Below are 24,150 nucleotides of genomic sequence, written 5' to 3' on the forward strand. Positions count from 1 at the left end.
GTTTGGTAACCCTGCAGAGTCTAAGGTCAGTGCAGCACCACACACATACACACACATGCATACACCCCGGACAGCGTTGGCTGCGGTGACCCCCGGAGGGACAGAGGAATGTTGAGTGTCAAGTCAGTTGCTGTAGCGACGGCCTTGAGAAAGGGACCCTGGGAAGATAGTTTTGGACTCCAAACATCCTGTGTGTCACCCGTGTGTGTGGGTGTGTGCACTCAAACTGTAGATGTGTTTGTGACTGTGTGGGTGAGAGGTTGTATGGTTGCATCTGTCACCGTGTCTCTTGTTTGTTAGTGATCTACTTTCTGTACTGTTTATGCCTGCTGCCTGCTGTGTGTAAACCTGTGTGAAGCAGTTGTTAACAGTCAGCATCACTGCATAAAATGTTTCTGTCACTTTTTGTCATGTGATTTCTTTTTTTTTTTTTTCTGTTACTTTATTTGAAAAGGACATTGCTCGTTCATTGAAGTTAGAACTTAAACTTTTTAGTTTCTAAGAAAAGAGCAAAAGCTAGGTTGAAAATAATGTGAAAAATGTCCATCCAGAAGAAGATCATCAATTTATAGTGATTTATAGTTTCTAAGGACGACAAGCTAAAGTTTGGGGAAAAGTGTAGTGTAGTGTAGAAAAATGTAGTGCACATCCACCAGTGATCCACCATACAGACAGTAAAACACATGATTAAGACCTACAAGACAGATTTTCAAATCATACACAGCAAACTGTCATTTGAAAAGCTATAGAGATATGTAGACCTCATTATCACTGTTGCATATCTGTATCATATTCATGATATCTGTGTGTATGATGTGTGAAGTTGAAACATAAGACTGAAAGTTGACTCAATCTGAAAAGAACAAGGAGTGAAAACTGGAAATCGGGTCATCGTATCACTGGAACAGATGGCCATCAGATTGATATTTTAAATACAGTTATTGACACACTTATATTTAAATTGGCAACTAAAGAGGAGACTGAAGGTTATTAATGTGGCAGTTTTTCAAAATATCCATTATAGGGCCAAACTTATTTGTGTTAGGAGTCAATCTGTTGTTTTCCTTTTGAATTAATGGGCAATTGTTTAGACCATAAAATGTCAGAAAATTGTGAAAAATTAACATGATTTCCCAAAGCTCGAGATGATTTTAACCAGTAACAGTACAGTGAGCTGTTGAGACAAGGAGGAGCAGTAATTTCAGACATTAATAAAAAGCTTCCCTGAGGGTTTTACTGTTTATTTACAGACTCATTATTCTGATTGTCTATGGTTTCGTCTGGGTCTGTTTTCTCCTGCAGATCATGTTTGTACGTAGAGTAGGTTGATGCCAGGTAATAGTTGTTAAGGACATATGAAATTAACTTTTGTTTTGGCAGTCTCTGTAGCAAAGGGTTAAGGCGTGTCCAAAAATTTGACACTTGACACTCACACGCCTGCACACCACCACACCTACTATACAGAAGCAAGACGTGTCTCCTTGTGCTCATTTTGCATCTTTCTGCGGTTGTTTCGAAGTCTTTTTAGTCGCTTTGCATTGTTTAATTTTTGTTTAGCATCATGTTTTGCTTTTTTGTGGTCATTTTGCATCTTATTTTAGGTCTTGTTTTGGGTGTTTTTTGTTGTTTCATGTCACTTTGTGGTTGTTTTGAGTCACTTTGCATCTCTTTTTAGTCATTTAGCATGTCTTTTTCTTCCATTCAGAAAGTATGCAGAACCCCTCACTTTTTGCACACTTGTGTTGTGCTGTAGATTTAAAAATTATAACAAAATTCAGTGACTAAAGAGATGCAAAGCAACCACAAAGTGTATACCTCAAAGACCCAAATTTTGCAAAATGGCCACAAAGAAAAGCAAAATCTACAACACAGTGAAATGTGCCAAAAGTGAAGGGTCTGAATACTCTCTGAGGCCAGTGTACCCTCTGACACTGCCCTACCTGTGTTTGAGGAGCTTCTGAACACGGACACACTCACAGAGTTCACAAATGCTCACACAACTTTCCCACATTGCTTGCTGATGTTGTTTAAGGAAATACTCTTGAAGGAGTTACTTGCAGATTACAAAATAAAGGAAGAAAAGGGGCAAAGGCCTGTTCTGTGTGTGTGTGTGTGTGTGTGTCTGTGTGTGTGTGTGTGCACGCGTGTGTGTTTCTTCTCTAGGGAGCATTACAGACTGCAGTTTGCAGTAATAGGAAATGTGCTGTGAGCTTGAACTTGCTCCCCTGATGAAGTTGATTCACAGAAATCAGGCCTGCTATGTTGTTGCTCAACCAGTAAGACATCTGCTTTATGTTTTTTTTCTTTTTTCTTCTCTTTTTCCCTCCACAGACACGCATGGTTCCTCAAAGGTGTTCTTAGTCAGAAACTCATTCACATTCTCACAATAAATTCCTCTCAATGAGTCATTCTCGACTCGTGTGCACCAACACACACACGCACAGTACCACATGTAATTAGCTGTTGCACATCCTGTGTAGCTGATGGTGAACCTTTAACGCACATCCTTTATCTTCGTCTCTCTGTTCTAGGTTTTGGCATGGAATAGATACATAAATATCCATTAATGAGCAGTGTCAAAATAGAAGAAATCTGGTTTGCACTCAAAGTTAGCAGTTGTCAGATGTTTTAGAAATGTCAGATAAACACTGAAAAACTATTTCCTAAAGTGCAACATGACGTCTTTAAATGTTTAGTTCTGTCCAAAAACCTAAAGATAATCAGCTCAACATATTATACAACATAACATAAAACAGAAGTGGACACAAGGGAATGGGTAATGCTACACAATTACTTTTATTTTCTCTTTTATGGCATGATAATATATTGACCTCTGATATATCATGCACCACTAGTTTTGGATAATGACTTCTTAGGCTCATGACTTCCAGGCTTAGTAACTGTCGCAGTCTGGTTTCTTTTACACCGGGAGGTAAAATCAGGAACGATGTGAGGAAATCAAACTGGGGGTCACAATACAGAACATTTCAGGTGTAAATACTGAAAACCAGCGTCACATATCAAACGACAACACTAGTAATAATACAAATAAAGGTCAGCTGTTTTCAACATAAATACTGCTCAGCACCAAACAGTAATTTAGTGGCAAGCTCGTGAACATACAGGGCCATTTAACAGCTAAAGAGCCAGTTGGTTGAGACCCAAAACAAGCTAAAAGAGAGTGAATATTAAACTCAGGTTCATCAGGTGAAACAGAAACATGAGTCCAAACGATTGGTAACGCTGCTCTGTAACTGCTGGGTGTGTGAATAAACTACAGTTTACTAACACCTTTGCCATGTTAATTTAAAAGGTGATGATATGTCAGCGTTAGTGTCACAGCTTGTGGCCGCTGTCCCCTAGTGGCCAAATAACATCAGTTATTGCAGGTTTAATGTCCATTTACTGTGTAGTTGTTGTGGATTTTTTGGTCATTTATGGAGTTGCAGGTGTTAAGTTTTTTTTTTTTCTGAGCGGTTAAAGACTTCTCGCCAACTTGGCTTATAATTTGAGGTTCAGACTTCATTCTTGATTTTGGAAACAGTGCTCAACAAAACCACCACACAAACAATCTCCTGATGAAGACCATGTGATGGAAAGGTCCAGAATAGCTGCTCAGTCAATCAAGTGCATTAGTTTTGTCAGCTGTTATTTCCAAGTCCAAGACCGAACCATTAACCAGGTGTTTTACAACATTATTTGTTTACTTTTGAAACACTTTGCAGTCTCTGTAGTGTGAATTGATATGAGTCCATTACTAATCAAGAAGGCAAAAACAGCTGTTTTTTATCTCTGCGTGTGTTTTTCCTGTGTGAACATCTCTTCTCATAGAATATATTGATTTTATCTCACTCACTCTTATCTCTCCTCACAGGTCAGTTATAAGAAAACCTGAAAGTTTTAACACGAATCTGAAGAAGCAGAAACAAATTTCTGTGAACATCCTGGACTAAAATTCAGCTGTGACAGCAATTTGGCACCAGCTCAGTTTGAGTCAGTTCCTCATTCACTGACTCAGATCTCACTAAATGAGTCATATCCCTCTCATCTGTGCGTCACAGTGCTTTTTTATTGATAATATTAGACGCTGTGGTTAAAGCAGAGACTGTTTCGAGTTATGGGGTTCATTCACAACGCTGACAAGCTCAGGGAGTTTGGCTGGTTGGGGGGAGGGGGTTAATCTATTCTTTTGATGTGTGTGTGTTTGTGTCTGTTTCTATGTGTGTGTAGGATTAACATAGACATTCCTCAGGCTCACTCACTGTCACATGGACTCAAACTCATCCGGTGCACAAAGCCCTGGAATCTGTCCTCCCTGCTCTTTCTTCTGGTCCTCATCCCTCCTCTCTCTCCCATCCAGCCCAGCACCGTGTCTTTCACTGTCTCCTCAGTTTCCTTTTCCTGCTTCTGCTCTCTCACGCTACCCTCTACTTTTTTTCCCCCTGCTTTCCAAAATCAGGTCCAGTCAATTGTTTTAACCACATCATAATCCAGTCAAGGTGTGGAAACAATCAAGAGAAATGGAAGGCACCTGAGCTACATTTCAGGTGCCACAGCAAATGGTCTGAATATTTATGTCAGTGTAATATGTCAGGTTTTCCTTTTTAATAAATTTGCAAAGTATTGCAGGTAGATGGAAAAGGCAAAAAATCATTTAAATGATTTTAACATAAAGCTGCAACATAAAATGTGAAAAAACCGAATGGGTCTTTCTGAAGGCACTGTATGACTCACACTAGTTTTTAAACTCTCAATCAGAGTTGCTGACTCTTTTGTCTCCGCATGTTTCTATCAGCTGTCACCCAGGTTTCATTTCAACTGTGACTTCTGACCCAACATACCACAGGCCTGTACACATGGCTGACTGACTCATCCGTCCGTGTGTGTGGGTCTGTGTTTGTGCTTATGCCGGTGGCTCTGTTAGCGCTCGTTTGTATCTGGGGGCTTGGAGGCACTGCATCGCTATATTAGTGACGTATGATTAGTTTGAGTGAATGTGTCTGTCGATGTGCACCCATGGGTGTGCACACGCCATCGTCGTTCTGTCCAGCCGGGTTTCAGGTTTACCTGCATGGGGCAGGGACTTTAAAGAGTGGCCTCACACCTGTAGATAGTATCTCCACGTGCATTCTTTTTCTCAGTGTGTGTGATGTATTAGTGCAGAAAAGTCACTGATGGTTTTGTCGGTGGTTTACATGCACAAAAGGTCACAACCCTCTCTCAGAGCCATCAGGAGTTTGCGCTGCGTTCCTTGGGTCAAAGAGCCACCAGGAAGCCCCACATATCTCATTTAACATTCTTCAAATACAGTTTGTCCTGGTGGGGTCGGCCTTGGAGCTCTGCCATGGGAGCTCCCATCACGCTCTCCTTCCGACAATTCAGTGCATTTTCTTTCACTAAGGCAGACTTCAGTTTCAGCAGCACAGAGGATTCACACTCACACGTACAAACATATATATAGAGATCTCATATCATTGTATTTTTCTATTTTGTTTTATATCTTTGGGTTTTAAACTGCTGGGATTTTATAGGAGGAATGATTAATCGATTAATCATTAATGAAAATAATTGAGCAAGAGACATGTCATTCGCACACATAAAATAAACACAACAACATAACCCCACAGACACAAATGTGTCACACACTGACAGAGACTGACACTGCCTTCCAGGCTTGTTGTGGGCCATCTGGTTCCCATTCGTTAGGTGTGAAGACACAGAAAACAGTAAAACAGGCTGCATCCACATTGCACACATGTCCATGTCTATGTGGATATAATCTGTCCTGTGGTGTTAAATATGTAACTCAACTGCTGGTCAACCTTGAAATATAATATATGTAATATATCTCAGTTGCAATAAAGCTTATTTGTTGCAACTGTTTGTTCGTACCAGCCTCTGTTGATGAACTAGATGTTGGTGTGCAGAAATATTGTCATGTAGTTAGAAATGTACAAACCTTGCTGCACTATTATGTAAATACTGTGTGAGTTTGGCTGGGGCTTGTGTGCCAGAAAGCCCACATTTAAAGCCCAAATGAGGCAGTTTACTACAAATTACTAACACTGGGGTAGATGGATGTAATTTTCTTTCTTTCTTTCAAAGAGAGTATAATCCTAATCAGCAATGGTGCTGCTCCTTGTTAGACACACCACACTAGAGTCGTGACACACTCCTCCTGTCTTTGTTTCAGTTTTTTACGTTCTACTTTTCTGTGCCTTTTTGTGTAACATTTCCTGAGAATAACATCTGATTTGTCTGACTGTCATCGTGTCTGTGTTGTTTTCAGGCCTCCAGTCCCAAGCTGACGACTCAGTGCTCTGATATCCAAGAAGTCCGTCGTTGCAATCGACTGGAGATGCCCGACAACTTTAACACATTTGTTTTAAAGGTATGTAAAGGTTTTCACACTGTGCGATGAACACTAAATGGGAATAGAATTACCTCCCCAGCGAATATCTGAACTCGTCCTTGTTCGGAAATATCACAGTTGCAGTCTGGGCTGTTTATATCCACAATGTTTGGATGTTCAACCCTCAATCCAAGATGAAGAGGAAACAAGACAATCATTGTGTCATATCATTTCATAACACAGCTCACCGAAAAGCCTTAATTTAGGCCTGGTTGAGCAAACGTAAAGGACACTCCACCCAAACCTGGCCTCACAAGTATCAAACACAGGAAAAACATATCAAAACACTTTTCACTTTTCAGCTGTTCATCTGTATGATCAGTGTGTGTCACATAATCACCAAACTACGGCTCAATGCACTGCGTCTGAGTTGGGTTGCTGTCTTTGAAGCTTTGTCAGAAGCTCCCCCAAGAATATTTTATGTTATGCGACTAAAAACGATGCATTTCCACATCATCTTGGACCATTATCATTACCACATTTATGAAAGATAACACAGGTTGCCACAGTTTGTTGTACTCAGACATTAGCAAGAGGAAAAGCAAAACAAATATGCTCACTGATGAAGTAAACACTGTGTCCTGAAATAATCCTTCACATTGAGTGATCACACCATGGACCATACAAAATAACACTGGTAAAACAAGGCTCATTGTGAATGGATCTGAACTGCGATTTTCTCATCTTTCCATAGCCACTGTTCAGTCAGACGTCTGTAGGCAGGTCACTCTCTCAGTGGGTGTAGCCATTAGCCAGAGTTACTGTAGTGAGTCGATTCCTCTCTCACACTCATTTTCTGTGACAGACTGTCTTTTTTGAGGTCGTCATCTATGACAGCAATATTTCTTGGCAGTTTGACAGATTTTCTCCCTGGTTCTTTTCTGCAGCAAAGACACCGAGAGATACTATGACCTTGTTTTCACTCTTCATGACTTTATTTCCTCTGTGGCAGCAAAAGACGTTATGCCAGCCTTCAGAAACTCCTGCAGGTTAAACTGGGCCAACCAAACACTTTGAGGGCAGATTAACCCTGGAAGACTTAATATAAATGAACTTGAAAGCACTTGCCAGCTAAAGCGACAAACAACCCGTAATTCAACGGTCTCCATATAATACCGCAATTACATTTGTACCCTCTCCAGTGAAAAACATTTTTGGATGTTCTGAAAACATAATTGTCCAGTCCTCCTTGTTCTTGTCTCTGAAGATAGTTCTTTATGACTCTGGCTGTATGTTTGGGGTCTTTGTCATGCTGCCGATTGAATTTGGGAACTGATGGTGCTCTGTGATGGATGAGAATCTAAACATTTCAAGTCCCTAAGACTTTTGCACAGTACTGTAAAGTCGCATTCCTGGTGGATTATACTTTTAACTTGATTGCCATATTTCTACTGTGTACCTCGCAATCATCATGACAAACGACGAAATAATTGCCTTTGGGGTTTTTCCAGAGTTGTAAAATCCTGTGTCATAGTATCATAAACAGCTGCGCAGCGTTTTGGCGTCTGATACTCCGTCAAAATCGCAGACCTGTTACTCAAACTAGACTTAGTGGAATGTATTTCATGTGTCACCAGTACCAGCCTCTGCTTTCTTTTAATGCTGAGCACATGGATGGACATCAGAGAAGTAAATTATATTGGAGAGCGGTTTGGAAACTTTTTATGGACTTTTTTTATGAATTATACTTTTTCCTCTGTGAGAATGTGTCATCATTTCTATTTCCTGTTGTTGTGTTGAGCTTTGCTTTCCTTCTCTGCACTTATTTAGAGAATTTTAAATGTCTAATTTATATGAAGGTTTTATTAGTATTCTTTATTGTACATCGTCCAGCCTTTCGTGTTCCACTATGTGCTCACCAAAGCAAATTCGTTATTTCATTTTATTTACTCAGCAATATATTTTTATTGTGAGGGCTTTAAAAATATAAAGATCAATTTCACAGAGATAAAAAAATCCTCCTTTTTTCTCACATTTTTTTGATATTTATCTTCTTCCCGCCAAGAACACTTTCAGAAAATGGCACGTATTTATATCTAACCCTCCCTTCTGATCTAAATATCAAGGTCAACAGTATGAATAAACCAACACAAAAAATGAACAAGGAAATCACAAGACCACGAGAAAAACAAGAGTGCAAAGACTAATAACACCAGCAACATTATAGCTTCGATTGTAATGCCATTAAAGTGAAGTCAAAAGCCTTTGACTAGTGTATCACTTGATATGGCCTTAGTTCATTAGAATTTGAGAGAATTTCAGATGTCAGACAACAGCTCAGTGTCTGTTTAATGTCGACAGTGTATTTGAATTCATCTTTGTCTCTGCAGGTTAATCGAGGTAGTCTGATATTTGAGACCGACAACGAGCAGCAGGTCAGCTCCTGGACCACAGAGCTAAAAGAATGCATCAGCAACAGGTAGGAAACACAAAGGCAGATATTTTTCTAACACTATTTTTTTCATTTTCAAATTTGAACCTGCTCCTCAAAATTTGTGGCATGGTTTCATTTAAATGAGCTACTTTGCTGCAGAACAGGTACTTTTTCTTGAGGTACATTATTTTTCTGATAAACGTTTTGCTTGAGTAGGATTTGAAATACAGAACTTTCACTTGTGATGGAGAAATTTGAAACTCTAGTATTGGTACTTTTACTCAAGTTAGGGATTTGATCGCTTGTTCCACTACTGCTTAGTGCAACCTGACCAGGCCAGCTGGGTCCAAGACACACACATGCATACACACAGAGTATGTAACAGTAGCCTCCGTCATCCTCATCCATCCTTACACAGCTTTTTTCCATGAGATTCTCAGTGGAAATATTTAACACTTGGGCTTTGGCTGTTTTTAGTGTTTGCGGCTGTGCTGGATGTTTACTTTTACTGGGGTATGTGTTTGCAGATGCAAGTGAGAATATTTTGTATATGCCAACAAACATTTGTTGTGTGTGTGTGCCCATGCTTGTTTGTCTGTTCCTGAGCTTTACAGTATGCATTTGCTCTTGTGCGAGTTTGTCCATGCATTAGTTTGCTTTAGGGCTCTGCAGACCTGCAGGCTTTAGACTTAAACGGAAAAAAAGTGTTATTAATAGAATTATCATTTCCAAGAAAGCGATGACATTGCTCGCTTCTTCAAGCCATTTTTGGTAGATGAGACTGATAAAAACTACATCACAGTGATCTCATGATTTAAAAAAAAAAAATAGTCACCAAAATAATTAATAAAATATCATTATCAACAGTAATCTAATGATTTAAAAAAAAAAAGTCAATAAAATTAATAAAATATCATTATCAGCTTAACAGTTTGCTGAGGTTGTTGACAGCTTTTACATTTATTCTTTAAGAACAGGAAAGTTCAAAGAATTCAGACAACAAGCAGAGAAGATGTCATGTTAGTATTTAGAAAATGCTTTTGGTTTGCTTCACAAGACTCGATGTAATGTAAGTAATACTCATAGCAATAATCAATACTGTAATACAGATAAGCGTAATACATCAGTTTTCTCTCTTTTTGTGACACACAGCCTGTGTGTGTGTGTGTGTGTGTGTTAGTGCAAGTGTGTGATGCTCCGTGGAAGGAAGTGTGTGGGAGGTCTGAGACTCAGGAGAATCTCAGGACCTTTCTCATTTCTGCAGATGTCTGGAATGCTCACACACACACACACACACACACACACACACACACACACACACACACACACACACACACACACACACACACACACACACACACACACACACACACAATAGCAGTACAATGAACACTCAGGGAGGTCAGAGTTCACTCTTCAGTTCAGTGTTTTTTCAGATACCTCCACAGACTGCTCTACATGTGTCCACATCATCATTATACAGTATTTCTTTTTTCTTCTTTTCATTTTTGTCAGAACGTGCAGACATTCATTAAAGTACATGTGCTATTTTTAGTAGGCTGTGCGTTCTCAATAATCCATAATGAGAAAGTAAAAACGTGTTTTAGAAAATTTTGCAAATCTATTAAAAATTAAAAATTTAAATCTGCACTGTTTTAACGTAGCCATTATTGGTCTTAATCCCCTCTGACAGAATCTGAAACCCCTCAGGGGATCGGAGTAGTCCCCCCTACTTCGACATCGAAGTGATAGGTTTCATGGAGACAGCAGTCCCACAGTCATGACCACTTTACGCTGCGATCTGCCGGGCATTCAGCAGGGTCCTCTCTCAGGCTTCCTTTTTTTTGTCACAACTAATTTCATAACATTTGTGCAACTGAGTGAACACAGTTAGGAAAAACATTTTCACAAAAAATACTGTGACATGTCATGGCAGGAAAAGCACAGGTGCAAAAAGAAATGAATGATGGCTGAATTGCATTTAGCTGCTTCAGTTTCAGGGTCCTGGTGTTGTTTATTTTGGCTCACTGTCACACCGCGGCTGAGACACTTGGATAGAGCAGAGCCATCGCTGACGTTATTAGCAACACCTGTGCTTTTCCTGCTATGACAAGTCGAAATGTCTGCCTGGAAAAAGGGCTGTTGTCTGAAAGTGCGCACCATTATCCCCGTTTGTATGATTTATCATGCTGAAAGTACTAAAACCCACGAGAGAGAGAGAGATGAGGGAGGCGGTATGAAGCAGCTGGGAGGATTCTGTGATGGCAGGCTTTGGGCCATTTGGAACTGGTCTAATACTTTTCCCTTTAGTAGTGGTCCTTGAAACATTGCTGACTGGCTGAAATATCGTCACTTTGCAGGAATAAAACATAAAATGATTCACACAAAGATAGAAGAACAGAAACATACACAGAGATAGGAGAAAGGAGTCTTGTCTTCCTGTTATTCAGAGCGCTGCAAACTCAAGTCAGCATTTTAGCAGGATTTGCTCCGGCTTGCCTCTTTAACCTTCCCTTTCTGTGTATGTACACACACACATACTGTCTGCACATCTGTGTTTGGTGCACACATGCATTTGTGGTTTTGTGTGTGTGTTTGTGTGTGTGTGTGTGTGTGCATGTGTGCGTGTGTGTGTGTGCGCATGTGTGTGTGTGAGCAGCGAAACAGAAAAACAGCACGTCTTGGTTCACATCTGAACTGGTGAACTGGACTCACTTCCTGTCTGTGCTCAGTGTCTTTGTGTTACTTCAGCCTGCTGTTTCCTCCATGTTTGCAAGACTCACCCACCAACACATACACGCACACACACACACAGCCATGTTTCCATCACTTCACAGGACATTACATTGACTTACATTCATTTCCTGGAGACTTAACCTAATGATAACCTTAACGTAAACCGAACCTTAAACCTTCACACTAGAATTTAATGATTTACTTTTTGTCCCCAACAGGAAGTTGAGTCCCCACAATGTGAGTGTGTAAACTGATTTATGTCCCCACAATATGAGTAATACAGGCCCACACACACCTCTCTTCAGTGGTGGAAAGTAACTAAGTACATTTACTCAAGTACTGTGCCTCAGTACAAGTTTGAGGTACTTGTACTTTCCATTGTACTTTTTACTGCATTACAGTTATGCAAAAGCTACAGTTACTTTATAAATTAAGATTTCTTACCCACAAAATGCATGAAGAATTCATAGCACATGATGGCTTGTTATAAATTAAACCACCCAACAGTCTGTACAAGTCCAGTTGCAACGATTAGTTGATTAATCAATGTTTAATAGGAAATTAACTGACAGCTAATTTAATTATCATCTAAGCCATTTTCATGCAAAAAAACAAACAAAAACAAAGTATTTAATGGTTCCAGCTGCTCAAATATGAGTTTCTGCTGTTTTTCCTATTATTTTAATATTACTTATTTATTTTTAATAAATAGAAGTTTGGACTGTTGGTTGGACAAATGTTTTTAATAGCGTGTTTTTTGTTTTTTGTTTTTTTTTTACAAAAAATGCAATCAGTTAATTAATTTAAAATGAATCAGTAGATTCATCACCCATGAGGATAATGATTAGTTGCAGTCTTGTACTAAATAGTTAAAAATCTTCGCTTCAACCAGCTGCAATAGTAAAATGCTACTTACACATTAAATGCATGAATAATAATAACTTAATAATATAAAATAGTATATATAGTAAAACAGTCACAGGATTCATTTTCCTGCGTTCTTGTACTTTTAATACTTAACGTAAATTTTATATATATATTTAAAATATTTTTCTTATTATACATAATAATAAGGAAAATATAAAAATATAATACATCATTTTACTTTTAAGTAACATTTTCATTGCTGGACTTTTACTTATCATGGAGTATTTTTAAAGTGTGGTATTAGTACTTTTATTTAAATAAGGGGCCCGAATACATCCTCCCCTACTCCTTCTCTTTTTCTCTCTACCATCTCTGTTGTTCTCCCTCCTGCTCATGACAAAAGTGCAACATTTAGCATCAGTAAATCATCAACATGTTTATTTTTGAGACATTGGTGTAATTACAGTTACTAAATGTGAATTCTGAAACCTCTACTACTGCATTTTACACCCTAACCCTAACCCTAACTTAAATAGTGTTTCAGCTCCAAAACAGAAAGAGGATATTGATCTCCCAGCAAAAGCACAGCCGAAGTTTTATTATAAAGACAGATGGTGGAACCCAAATGGGAAAAAATGACTTAAAATGAAGTGAATTAATAATGAAATTGACCTATTTCTCTCCCTCAGGTGGTCCACAATGAGAATAGCATACAGTGCACGTGTTGCAGATGATACAGTATGTGTGTAATCCGAATCTGTTCTTGTCCCTCAGGTCGGGCAGTGTGGACCTGGAGCCCCTCCCCTCTCCAGCTGACAGCTCTGTTCCAGTCAATCGCAGAGGAAGCGCAGCGTCAGCAAGTCAGTGTGAGTGATCAAATAAATAAAATATAGTTCAGCTTCTCTGCTTAATCCTGACTCTTATTTTCATTGTGTTGTGATAGAACATAGAACAAAAGCTGATTGCTAAGCTCTACAGTAGGAAACCGGCAGCACAGCTAAAACGAATTCCAGCGGGGCAAGAAACTCAATCAGACAGGTTTTTAAACAAAGTCACGGGTTTGCTAAACTGTTTATGAAGCGAAAACTTAGGCAAATCGTAAATTATTACCTAAACTGTCATCACTGTATTGCTTCCCTGTGCAGTGAGGGATTATCACAGACATTTTAGTGCTTTCCCTTTTGTTTTTAACTCCACCTGAACTCTCTCCTTTAGTTCCCTGTTGAATGTTGTTGTAGGGATGTTGCTGCTCTCCCAGATCTCTGCAATTAACATGATGAATACAGTGTTACCATAACCAAAAGAATCAATGACCAAACTGAACTGAAAGGAAAATTAGAAAACTGAAATCTACTTTGAGTACTAGAGGTCACATTGACAGAAAAAAAGAATCTCTGAATTTTTTTTTTCCTCAGTGTGGTAGTAGGAATTATTAGGAAATAATAGTTTATTCTTATTTTGGCCACTTGGGGGCAGCAGAATAAGTTCTAAACACAACAGTTACCAGCTTTTTATAAGGCAACAATATAGTGAAAGTGTCAGCAAACAGATGCCTATTTACACATCCAGTAGACAACACCTCTCACATTACACCCAGTCAACGGATTCATTATTTTTTATAAAAGTCTTTATTAGTCCTGATTTATAAATCATAAGAACTATTGGTCTCTTTTCATCCCTCCAGGCCCCATCACTTTCACCCTGCCAGAGCAGGCTATTCAGAAGACAGATCACTTCCTCTTCTCCTACCCCTGGTTCCACGGGCCCATCTCCCGCGTCAAGGCAGCCCATTTGGTTCAAAGCTCTGGACAGGAGGGACATGGAGTGTTTCTGGTCCGACAGAGTGAGACACGCAGAGGAGACTACGTCCTCACATTTAACTACCAGGGAAAAGCAAAGGTACGCCTCACAATGTCTGATAGAACCAAATTAACTAACAGAGGGCTCGGTCACAGTCTCAGTTCAGTCCACATCCTAAAGTATCTCACCAGAACATTTGGTAATATGAATGAACGGTGTTTCCGAACACACATTCTTTTTGTCCACGTACATCAAACTCGTGCCAACCTCATTTCCTGGCAACGGTGGTAAACGCTTAAATGAGGAAGCATTATGCAAACATAACGCTGATGAGACAGAGCATAAACAAGTGTGAATGCTGACCACCGGGGAGAAGAAAAGGAGGGGGCACAATTCAGCTCTCGCTCGGACTCAGACTGTGAAAATCTCAGTGTCTCATCGTGATTTGTTTCCCTCCTCACGCCTCTGTCTCTCTGTCTCTGCAGCACCTGCGCCTCTCTCTAACAGAATGGGGTCAGTGCAGGGTGCAGCACCTGCGCTTCCCCTCTGTTATGGACATGCTCAGTCACTTCCGCCTCTTCCCCATCCCTCTGGAGTGTGGAGCCGCCGGTGCCGTCACGCTGTCCAGCTTTGTAGTGGCAGGGTCCAGCCCTCCGTCACAGGGTGAGACCTCAGAGGCATTCAGCTCTCATTCGTATATCAAAAAGTTGATATTGTGAAAAAGCTTTTTACAGTTTAGCCAGAATACATAAACAAATGGTTTCCAACCTGGGGGTTGGTTTCCTCGAATCCACCATATAAATCTGAGGGGTTTTAAAAAGATGAATAGTATAAGAGAACTAAAAACACAGTTCTTTTATCTTGTGAAATACTAAAGTTTGTAATTTTGAAAAAAAATTCATCAATTTGAAGTCAATCTTTGTTGGAACTGTTCACCACTCATTGCCATATATAGCCTGTCACGAGGGGTCGCAGGTAAACATTTTTTGTTTTGTTTTAAGGCAAAAAAGGTCTCAGCACTTAACTTGGCAATCGCAGTATTAATATTTCCTAAAGTATTGTTGATCAAATGTTCAAAAATAAACTCAGAATGGTCTTTTAATTACATTCATTCATTCATGAGTTGATGTGTAATGGTAAGCAGGTGTGCTGCAAAATGCCAAGGAAGTTTTTGCTTGATTTCGTCACCAAAGCTCTTATTCCTTTCCTTTTTTTTTTTCCTCAGGTCAGCTCTCAGGCGCTCTCCTGGTGCCTTTCTCCCTCCATCGGTGGAGCTCTGAGCCTAGCTTGGCTCACTGCAGCTTGGCTCGCAGCTCCAGTCAGCCCCCTTCCTCCTGCTCCACCACCAGCACCACTGCCAGTCCCAGCTCTGTTTTCCAGTTGGGGAACCACCCCCCCATACGCAACAACCCCATCCCTGACCCTCCTACACTGGCCCCCGCTCTCCTGCGTCGGAGCGAATCAGTGGGGAGGAGGCCTCTGCTTCGCCACCCCAGCCCCCACACTCCCATCATCCCCCAACGGGACTCAGACTATGAGCTGGAGCCTGAGCGGAGCCACAAGCGGGCGATAGACAACCAGTACACAATGCTCTGAGCCGCTCCCGCCCCATCACCTCTGAAAGACAGGAGTCACCTGTGAAGTCAACACGCTCACGCACACACACACACACACACCATCGTGTACACATTATACCAACACATTTTGTCACCACGCCCACTCTGCTTCATGTGGGTGTGAGATGTGATTACAGCAGACTCATGAACTTGAGCAAACAAGTCTATGTCTGATTAATGCATAGCACTGTGTATGTCAAAAACACACACACACACACACACTCACTGTGTCTGAGCGGAGTGTGTGTTTACCAGTGTCCGACCCTCACAGCCTCCACCCCGAGTGTCCACAGTGAATGTATATTTGGGAGTTTTATTAGTGTTGACAGTGATGATTATTCTTGTTTTATTGAGGTTGCGAGTCTGTGTGAGAGACAGGGAGAGCCACATGTGTAGCTGTCCTCAAGCCCGAAAAAATATTTTTAAATATTTCTATCCTGGTGAATTGGAGGTGCGTTTGATCTAACTAACTTTGGCACTTAACCTGAACTGATGGGAGAGCACTGCCAGCAGAATAAGTTAAATCAAGTGCTCCTTTAAAATATTTAAAAGACATTTACTCCTCCCAGTGGAGCAAACTCAAACCATTTTTTACAAACACAAACAAAAAGCACTCTATTTTCGAGTGTTATTACATTCTGTTAGATTTTCCTCCTCTTGCGCACTTTCAGTGCACTTTGGAAACAATGTGTATCTTTTCTATACACAGATTCTTTTGTAGAAAAATAAAAAAATAAAAATAAAGTTAAAAAGGGGAAAACTTGGTTAAACTCAGTTGGGAAATCTTTTTTCTACAAACTTATCGAGCACCACTTCCGCTCCTTCAAACTTTCGCTCAAGCAGTAACAGAGAACCATGGAAATTATTCCGGATCAGCTTTCATCAGCACTGTTTTTTGTGTAAAGCAGCGGGAACTCTTCGCTGTTTGTGGTATGTATGTGTCTGTCCATTGTTACGTATGTGTGATGAGTGGAAGTGTAGTTTATCAGCACGTTTGTGCTGATGTCAGTGTGGTACAGCGTTCACCTCAAAGAGTGTGAATTTGTGTTGCAGAAGTCTCTACTGGGTTTTCCAAAATCAGCATCAAGTAGTGTCACATTACATTTGAACACCAAAGCCTTTACGTGCAGAAAATTATCGTCTCACAGAAATCATTTCTGCCACAAAATCAAAGAAAATGGAATGATGTAGTAATCCTTATTTCAAAGATATTTTTTTTGTTTGTGACAGAAGAACCCCCATCAGGACAAAAGATGAGTTAAGCTTCTCTATGCAGGACGCCAGTTTATCTTTTGAAACACAATGACGACAAAATGTAGTTTCTGGCACAATACACTTGCCACGATTATTAAAAGTAAATTTTAGCCCAGCCTTTTTCCCGTCCAATCAAAGTAGGAATTAAATTAGTAAGTAAATGATTTGCTTAATCTTGTCCTTTAAATTTGTGTGGATTGTCGACACAAGTGAGGTGTTTTGTGGTGGTTTGATAATCTAGCATTAAACCCTTAAAGGGGCTTTTAAAAGTGGACGGTGATAACGATGCACCTGCTGAAAAACAGAGTGGCACTGAAATCACACAGGTGCCTTTGAAGATATTAACATTTATTTTCTTAAAGCTTCAGGCAAATCTTGATTCTGGAAACATCGTGTCTCCAGCTCTAATTACTACACTCAGAGCATTAATTCTCCTTTTTTTCTTGCTATTTTCTGTACAACACCACAACAACACCACAGCAGCCAATAAAAACAAGGAGGGACTTTGAAAATAATTTTTACACTATAGTTTTTTAAAAGAACATCCATATTTTTAATTAGAGGTTTTGTTAGGAAGGTTTGGTTTTGGTCAGCAAATCTTTGAAAGTGCCCAAGTGTTACAAACTGATGATTTCATATTGTTCCTCTGTGCAGTTTGGTCTTTGTTCTCAACCTTCATGTTTCTGTGCTCTTCAGCTAGATTGATGATCAGTCAATAATTTGAGGTGCCTTCAGAGTTTGTCATCATTCTTTTAAAAGTTTAAACCACCACTTTAAAGCTGCTCTGACTCTAGCAGATAGATGATAGATAGAACATCACTCAACTCAGGTGTGAATTTTATTGGCAGGAGCTGATTTACTACATTTTGTTGGAGGCTTTTCTACAGAAAAACACCAAAACAAACAAGCCTTTATCAAAGAAAGCCAACTCTCATCTGGTATCCAGTCTGTTTGCTGTGTCCATCTCATCCTCAAAAGCATCTGAAGACCTGATTTGTAATCCAAACTGACCCAGACCTTATGGTGATTTGGTCTTGAGCCAGAAATGAAAAGATCAACTTGTGGCAACGTCATATTTGTCTTGTCTCTTGTTGTCTTGTGAACCTTGTCTCTCCCCTTGACATGGAAACCCTCAAAAACCTTTTGTTATTTTAGGAAAACAGATTCAGAGTAGTTCATTAACAGTGATCACTTGTTCACATAAAAGCCGTAGTAATCTAATTTTCCCAAAGATGAAATTTAAAATTTTCTGTAACTTTGTTTCAATAACTGAAGCTTCACTTCCATTAGCAGCAGGATGCCTTTGGGAAATAGTGTGCTAGGACTTGCCTGTTTGTCTTCTAGCCTTGCTTTAACACTAACTTCAGCAGTTGATTTTAGATTTACCTTCAGTAAACTCTGTCTCTCTGCCCTCTTTATCATTGTAGTTACCTGTTTCCTTTTTTTTTTTTTAAGAGAAAAACATAAATGCAACTTAATTTCCTCATGAACATGACCAGAGTAAGTCCGCTGTGATTACTCCTCTTGTTACGCAATAAGTCTGCTTTGTCTACCAAAGGAACATTTTTACAATGGTTGTGTAGTTCTCTTTAATGTATTATCATGATCAAGACTGACATCTTTGAAGTGTTTATAAGGGGAACAAAAACAAGGATGTTTTTGGCAAAAGTACGGTTGGTCCTCCTGCCTTTATGCACTTGAGTCTAAACATATCCCTTGTCACCTTTCTGTTTCATTTCTGCTAAAGGAGAGCAACGGTAACCATAACTATGTTGACTATCAGTCCACTCTCTATGCTGATTTTTTTTTTTTTAGAGAGAATGACTGTGCCTTTGCCAGAAAGCTGCTGTTGTTTTTCCCCTTTTTGAAAGCTCAGGGTGTGATGTGGTGCAGAACTTGTGTAGTGCAATATCTGAGAGATGCCCAGTGCTTCACACCTTTTTTTTTTTTTTTTTAAATATATATGTAGGGAGCAATCAGAGGCTTCTAGATGGATGAACTAATTGTGTAAGAAATTAATGTTTGCACCTACTCATAGACTGAAGAAAACATTTGACAAATGCCAAAGTTCCCAGAAAACATGCTGTGTTTAAAACCAGGGCTACCATATTTTTCTAAGGCTTCATGGCTTCTTATTTTGTTTCTTGGTTCACTCCAGTTTGTCACCACAATCGAGTTAATACTAGACAAGATCCCCCATGTACCTCAGGTGTCTTTAATCCTCAACACCCGCTCCAGCAACACCTTTAATTTCCCCCCACGTTTGTTTATTTTAAAATGTCCAGTTGATGAATGTAATGTGTTCTCAATACTGTTCATTCTGTTCTGTTCTGTTAACTTAGCACTGTAAACATTCCAGTTCCACCCAACATCCTCTCAACAGCCAATGAAAATCACAACAGCTTTTAAAACCATTGTCATTGTGTTTGCATCCCTTTCAGTTCTAAGCATCTAAATTATATTAAATATATATCAACTGTATATTTGACTTTTTGTAAAATAAACCTAACCAAAAAAAGAAAAAGAAAAAACACTCACATGATCAGTTTTGTTATTTGTGTGTGTGTACGTGTGTTCACTGTATCATCTTGTTCTTCTGGTACATGCTGTACAATAATGAGTATGTGATGAACTAGCACAAGTTGAGACAGGGCGCAGATAAATGGAACTGTTCTCACATGATGTTTTAGGCCATCTGGTCCTAGAAAATGCCAGTGGATTCACTCAAAGTCAGAATCCAGATGTAACCAAAATTAATATCTAGTCTAAGAACAGTAAAACTCTCTGATCAGGCACATTTATAAAGTCTTACTAAGTTGCAATTAATGTCTGTATTAATGGTTAATAAATCATTTACCACTGCTTTACACATCAGTTATAAGCTATTAATATTAGCAACGTCTGGGTTGCCAGATTGTGGAAAATCTTCCTCCAGCATGACACTGTATCTGTCCCTTCCGTGAGCTCTGTAATTCCTTACGTTTATTTTGCCACACAACAGCTATTAAAGGAAAGGGGCTGGTGTTAACACCCAATTTGTTTTCTTCACAAATAAAAGTCTAGAGTTGCAGTGGTGCTATCCCACTGCGTAAAGACACGTTCAAACGACGTCTTTTCGACGTTGTTTTTGCACGTCCAATTTGGTCCCCTGAAGGTGCAGACTGTGACGCCAGAAGACGTCTTTTTTCCGACGTCTACCGAACGTCCAGTATTGACCTCCACAGGACCTCTGAATAAGGGCTAATTGTAGTCCAAATATGGTCGTTGTGGACGTCTTTTCTACGTCAAATTTAAACTCATTTTAGACATCGTTTTTATACTGCTTCTAGACTCACAACTGCACAACTGTAGTCCCATTTCAGAAGGTGGCACACTGTTCCAATTCATTTTCCTATAGCTTCATTTGATTGTCTCAGCAGCAGGTGACAACTGGAAACGCATACAAAGGTGTGATGCATTTCCAGTTTAAACCTGCTGCCGAGCCAACGAAGCTACAGGGAAATTAACTGGTACAGGAAACGGGTCCTCCACCTTTTGGAAACACATGGGACTACAGTTATACACAGAGGTTTACAATAAATCACAATTCAACCCCCACTTATTTATTTCCATTTTTATTTTTGTCAATCACTGGCACAAACATGTCACTAATAAAGCTTTTGACTTCTGTTGAATTTCCTGCCAACTACCAGTAAAAACAAGGAACATGAATTTCATGGCTTGCATGTGGACATTGCTTCAGTGTTCATCAGTTGAAGCAAACATGCTTTACTTTTGATTGTCTGCCAAAACTAAATGAAAGTGATAGCCAATAACTACCAGTAACAGAAAAATTCAAATAAATAAATACAAAAATAAAATAAATTACAGCACCCACCTTGTTTGGGTCTGTATCACAACAAATAAACATACATATACAACAACAGAAATTTAAAACAATAAAAATTAAAGTGCTAAACAATGTGTTTTGAGGTAAAATCCAACCAGAACCAATTATACTGAATAAAGAAAAGAAGACAATGTACAAAGGTTGTGACAACATTCTCCACAATGGATAATCAGTCCTGAGTCACTGTTGTGTATCCTCCACCTCCACTTCTTTGCGGTCCTTTGCTTCATCCTCTGTCATCAAATTTCATAAATCCAACTGCACGAGCAGAAAAAGAAAAATTATTAGAAATATGTAAAGGGAATCTGCAGTCATACTGTACTGCTCTCACCACGCGTACCCTTACGCAAAAATACGGTGACTACATAAATACACAAATACATTAAACAACAGGACATTAAGCAAAATGTAATGCGGCTAGCAAACAAACTCCACTAAACAATACTAACAACACAATACAATAAACATACCACTTTGAAAACTACACGCACACAATACTTACAGACTGTACGTTACCTGGCTGAAACGTGTGCAACCACATTCAACTTTACGAGCCCATCTCTGTGTTACTGACCAAACTTATTTACTGAAGAAACGGAACGGAGCGGCCAAGATGCGAGGCCAAGAGCACTCACTCTGTCGCCGTTTACAAAAACTAAGAAAAGTACAGAACACTCACTCTGATACAATTTCCATGAGCCAAAGGAAAATACACATTTTACATTTTTATACCTTTTAACACTTTTAACTTATGAACTTTAAATGTTACTTTTAACCTTTAAAGACAGCACACGTACACCAAGTCCCCATATTTGTAAGCAAAAATATGTTGCCTGTGCACCCACTGCCAGTACTGGATTAATACATCTACATCACCACCTGCCTGTATCTTCGTGGCTCGCTAGCATGTAAAAAGCAATCCCCGCCGTGAGGGAGCCGCTAAATATAAAGTTCACAGCTTGTTCTTTTCGCTAGCTTAGCGAATTTAGCTTAGGCTAGCTACCAGCCTAGCTCTGGTTAGTGAGCAGTGACTTAGCGACTTAACAATGCTTGTTCACGTTAATACTTCAGCTAACGTGAATATTTTAGGCACAGTCGTTTTCAAAAGCAATTCCAATTCCATTTAAACTATGGCCAATGTTTAGCTAACGTTAGCTGATAGGATGACATACAATGCCAACTGTAGCCACAGCAGTTTTAGGTAGTTTAAAACAACAAAGCTAGAACAGCTAACACTACAAATACATAAATGAACATAAAATGAACAAACATGACCAACTTACTTTCAACTTAGAGGAAAACGGTGATGCTTGATGTACGCTGAACAGAGCCGAGCAGCCACTTAATTCCACAGAGATGAAATCAGAGACGGAGAGACGGTTGATGAAATTTGAAAAATCGCGCCAAAAGCTTGGCGTGCTGCCTCGGCCAATCAGGGTGCCGTTTACTTGTTGGCTTATGACGACGTGCTGCCTCAGCCAATCAGAGTGGCGTTAACTGGTTGAAATCATAAGACTTATAAAATCAAGGCTCCTATGTACCATGAAATTATTTTCTGAAGCTTAATTTCCAACAAGTTGCACTTCCAGATAAAAATATATGAATAAAAACATAAACAAATAAATAATTACTAACAAATAATGTTTAATTACAAATAATCTATAATCGTATTTATTAATCATGTTGATATTTGTCATTTAAAAAATTACATTAATTAATAGTCAATTTCCTGCACCTGTCTTAGACGTCCACGTGACGTCCAAAAAAGTTACCTAGTCCGACTTCAAATGTTGAACTGCATATTGACGTCCAAATATCGGACCTAGTTTGCACGTCGTGTAAATTGCAGGGGTTCCCAATACGTCGATCGCATGCCAAAAAAAAAAAAAAAAAAAAAAAAAGATGTTAGCCTATCATCCATCTCCCTCTGGCATTTGCTACTTGACTGACTTTACAGGGTAGCCAGCCTGAGATCTCTTTTCTAGCACACGGGTCACCACGCATGCGCGGTCAACTGCGCGCTCTATTGCCAAACTTCAGCGAACTAATAGTTAGCCTTGCAGTTTATTTCTACTAAAGAAACGGTATAAACATGAGTGGGGGAGCTGGACCAAGTAAGAAATCAAAAACTTACCACTTCCATACGGAATGGGAGGATTTGTTTTTCACAATGTCATATTCGAAGTGTGTTTGTCTGATCTGCCAATCTACCATCGCTATTCCGGAGAAGGGAAATGTGGAGCGGCACTTTCGGACTGTTCATAAAAACTATGACACTGACTTCCCTTCGAAAAGCGAGCTGAGAAAGAGAAAGGTAAAGGAACTAAAATCACTTTTATTCGGATGGTGTTTACAGATATGACTGCAAAAGAGGAGCTGTTGACAATACTGCCGATGAAAGAAGAAGGAGAGGACATTTTTCAGTCTTTCAAAAACTTTATTGAGAAAACCCAGCTCCCAGTGTGCAAATTGGTGTCAATTACCACAGACGGTGCGCCCGCAATGGTTGGCCGCTCAAATGGATTTATTGCCAAGTGCAGGGAGGACGATGCTTTCCCCGACTTCCTTAATTACCACTGCATAATACACCAACAAGCATTATGCGCAAAAATGCTAAACATGAAAGAGATAATGGATGTAGCATTAGCACAGAGCTCTGTCCGGAGATAAAGGAGTTTCTCCTTATCTTTGAACATGCAGAATACAGCCAACTAAATGACGGTCAGTGGCTGCTAGACTTAGAAATTTTGACCGATCTAACCAACATGTTGAATGACCTTAATTTAGAGCTGCAAGGAAAAGACAGAACCGTGGTCAATATGATCAGCTCTGTTAATGTTTTCAAACGAAAAATGCGACATCTGTCCTCAAAGCTGCAGCGCCATGATTTGGGGAACTTCCAAAACCTGGCGTCAGAGCTGGAGACGCAACGGAAGGCGTGTGCGCAACTTGACAGTGCGCGCTACTCAGAGCAGATTGACAGCTGTCTGTCAGAGTTTGAAAAACGCTTTCAAGACTTTGCTTTACTTGAGCCAGTCGCTACATTTATGTGCTACCCATTTAGGGAAGATATTGAGGTTGATTCACTGGCATCAAAAATTGCAACGCTCTTTCACCTGAACTTGTCTGGAGTGGAGATTTTGAAAGGGCTGTTCACTGTGAATGGGATTTTTTTTTATCTACTGGTGATGATGAACGCAGT

The 24,150-nt window shown here is 39.6% G+C and overlaps 1 protein-coding gene across 4 annotated transcripts in view; it reads left to right on the forward strand.

The window, feature by feature from the left end:
- Positions 1–18,111, forward strand: part of sh2b3 (SH2B adaptor protein 3) — a 51,765-nt gene extending 33,654 nt beyond the window's left edge. For all 4 annotated transcript variants that reach the window (XM_041042212.1, XM_041042211.1, XM_041042210.1 and 1 more), the window contains exons 3-8: positions 6,290–6,391; positions 8,743–8,831; positions 13,164–13,255; positions 14,074–14,288; positions 14,675–14,852; positions 15,415–18,111. In XM_041042212.1, the coding sequence (XP_040898146.1) occupies positions 6,290–6,391; positions 8,743–8,831; positions 13,164–13,255; positions 14,074–14,288; positions 14,675–14,852; positions 15,415–15,785 (1,047 nt within the window). In that variant the 3' untranslated portion in view covers positions 15,786–18,111. The remainder of the gene's footprint in view (positions 1–6,289; positions 6,392–8,742; positions 8,832–13,163; positions 13,256–14,073; positions 14,289–14,674; positions 14,853–15,414) is intronic.
- Positions 18,112–24,150: the final 6,039 nt, after the last annotated feature.

The sequence above is a fragment of the Toxotes jaculatrix genome, chromosome 7 (genome assembly GCF_017976425.1).
Source record: "Toxotes jaculatrix isolate fToxJac2 chromosome 7, fToxJac2.pri, whole genome shotgun sequence".
NCBI lineage: Eukaryota > Metazoa > Chordata > Actinopteri > Toxotidae > Toxotes > Toxotes jaculatrix.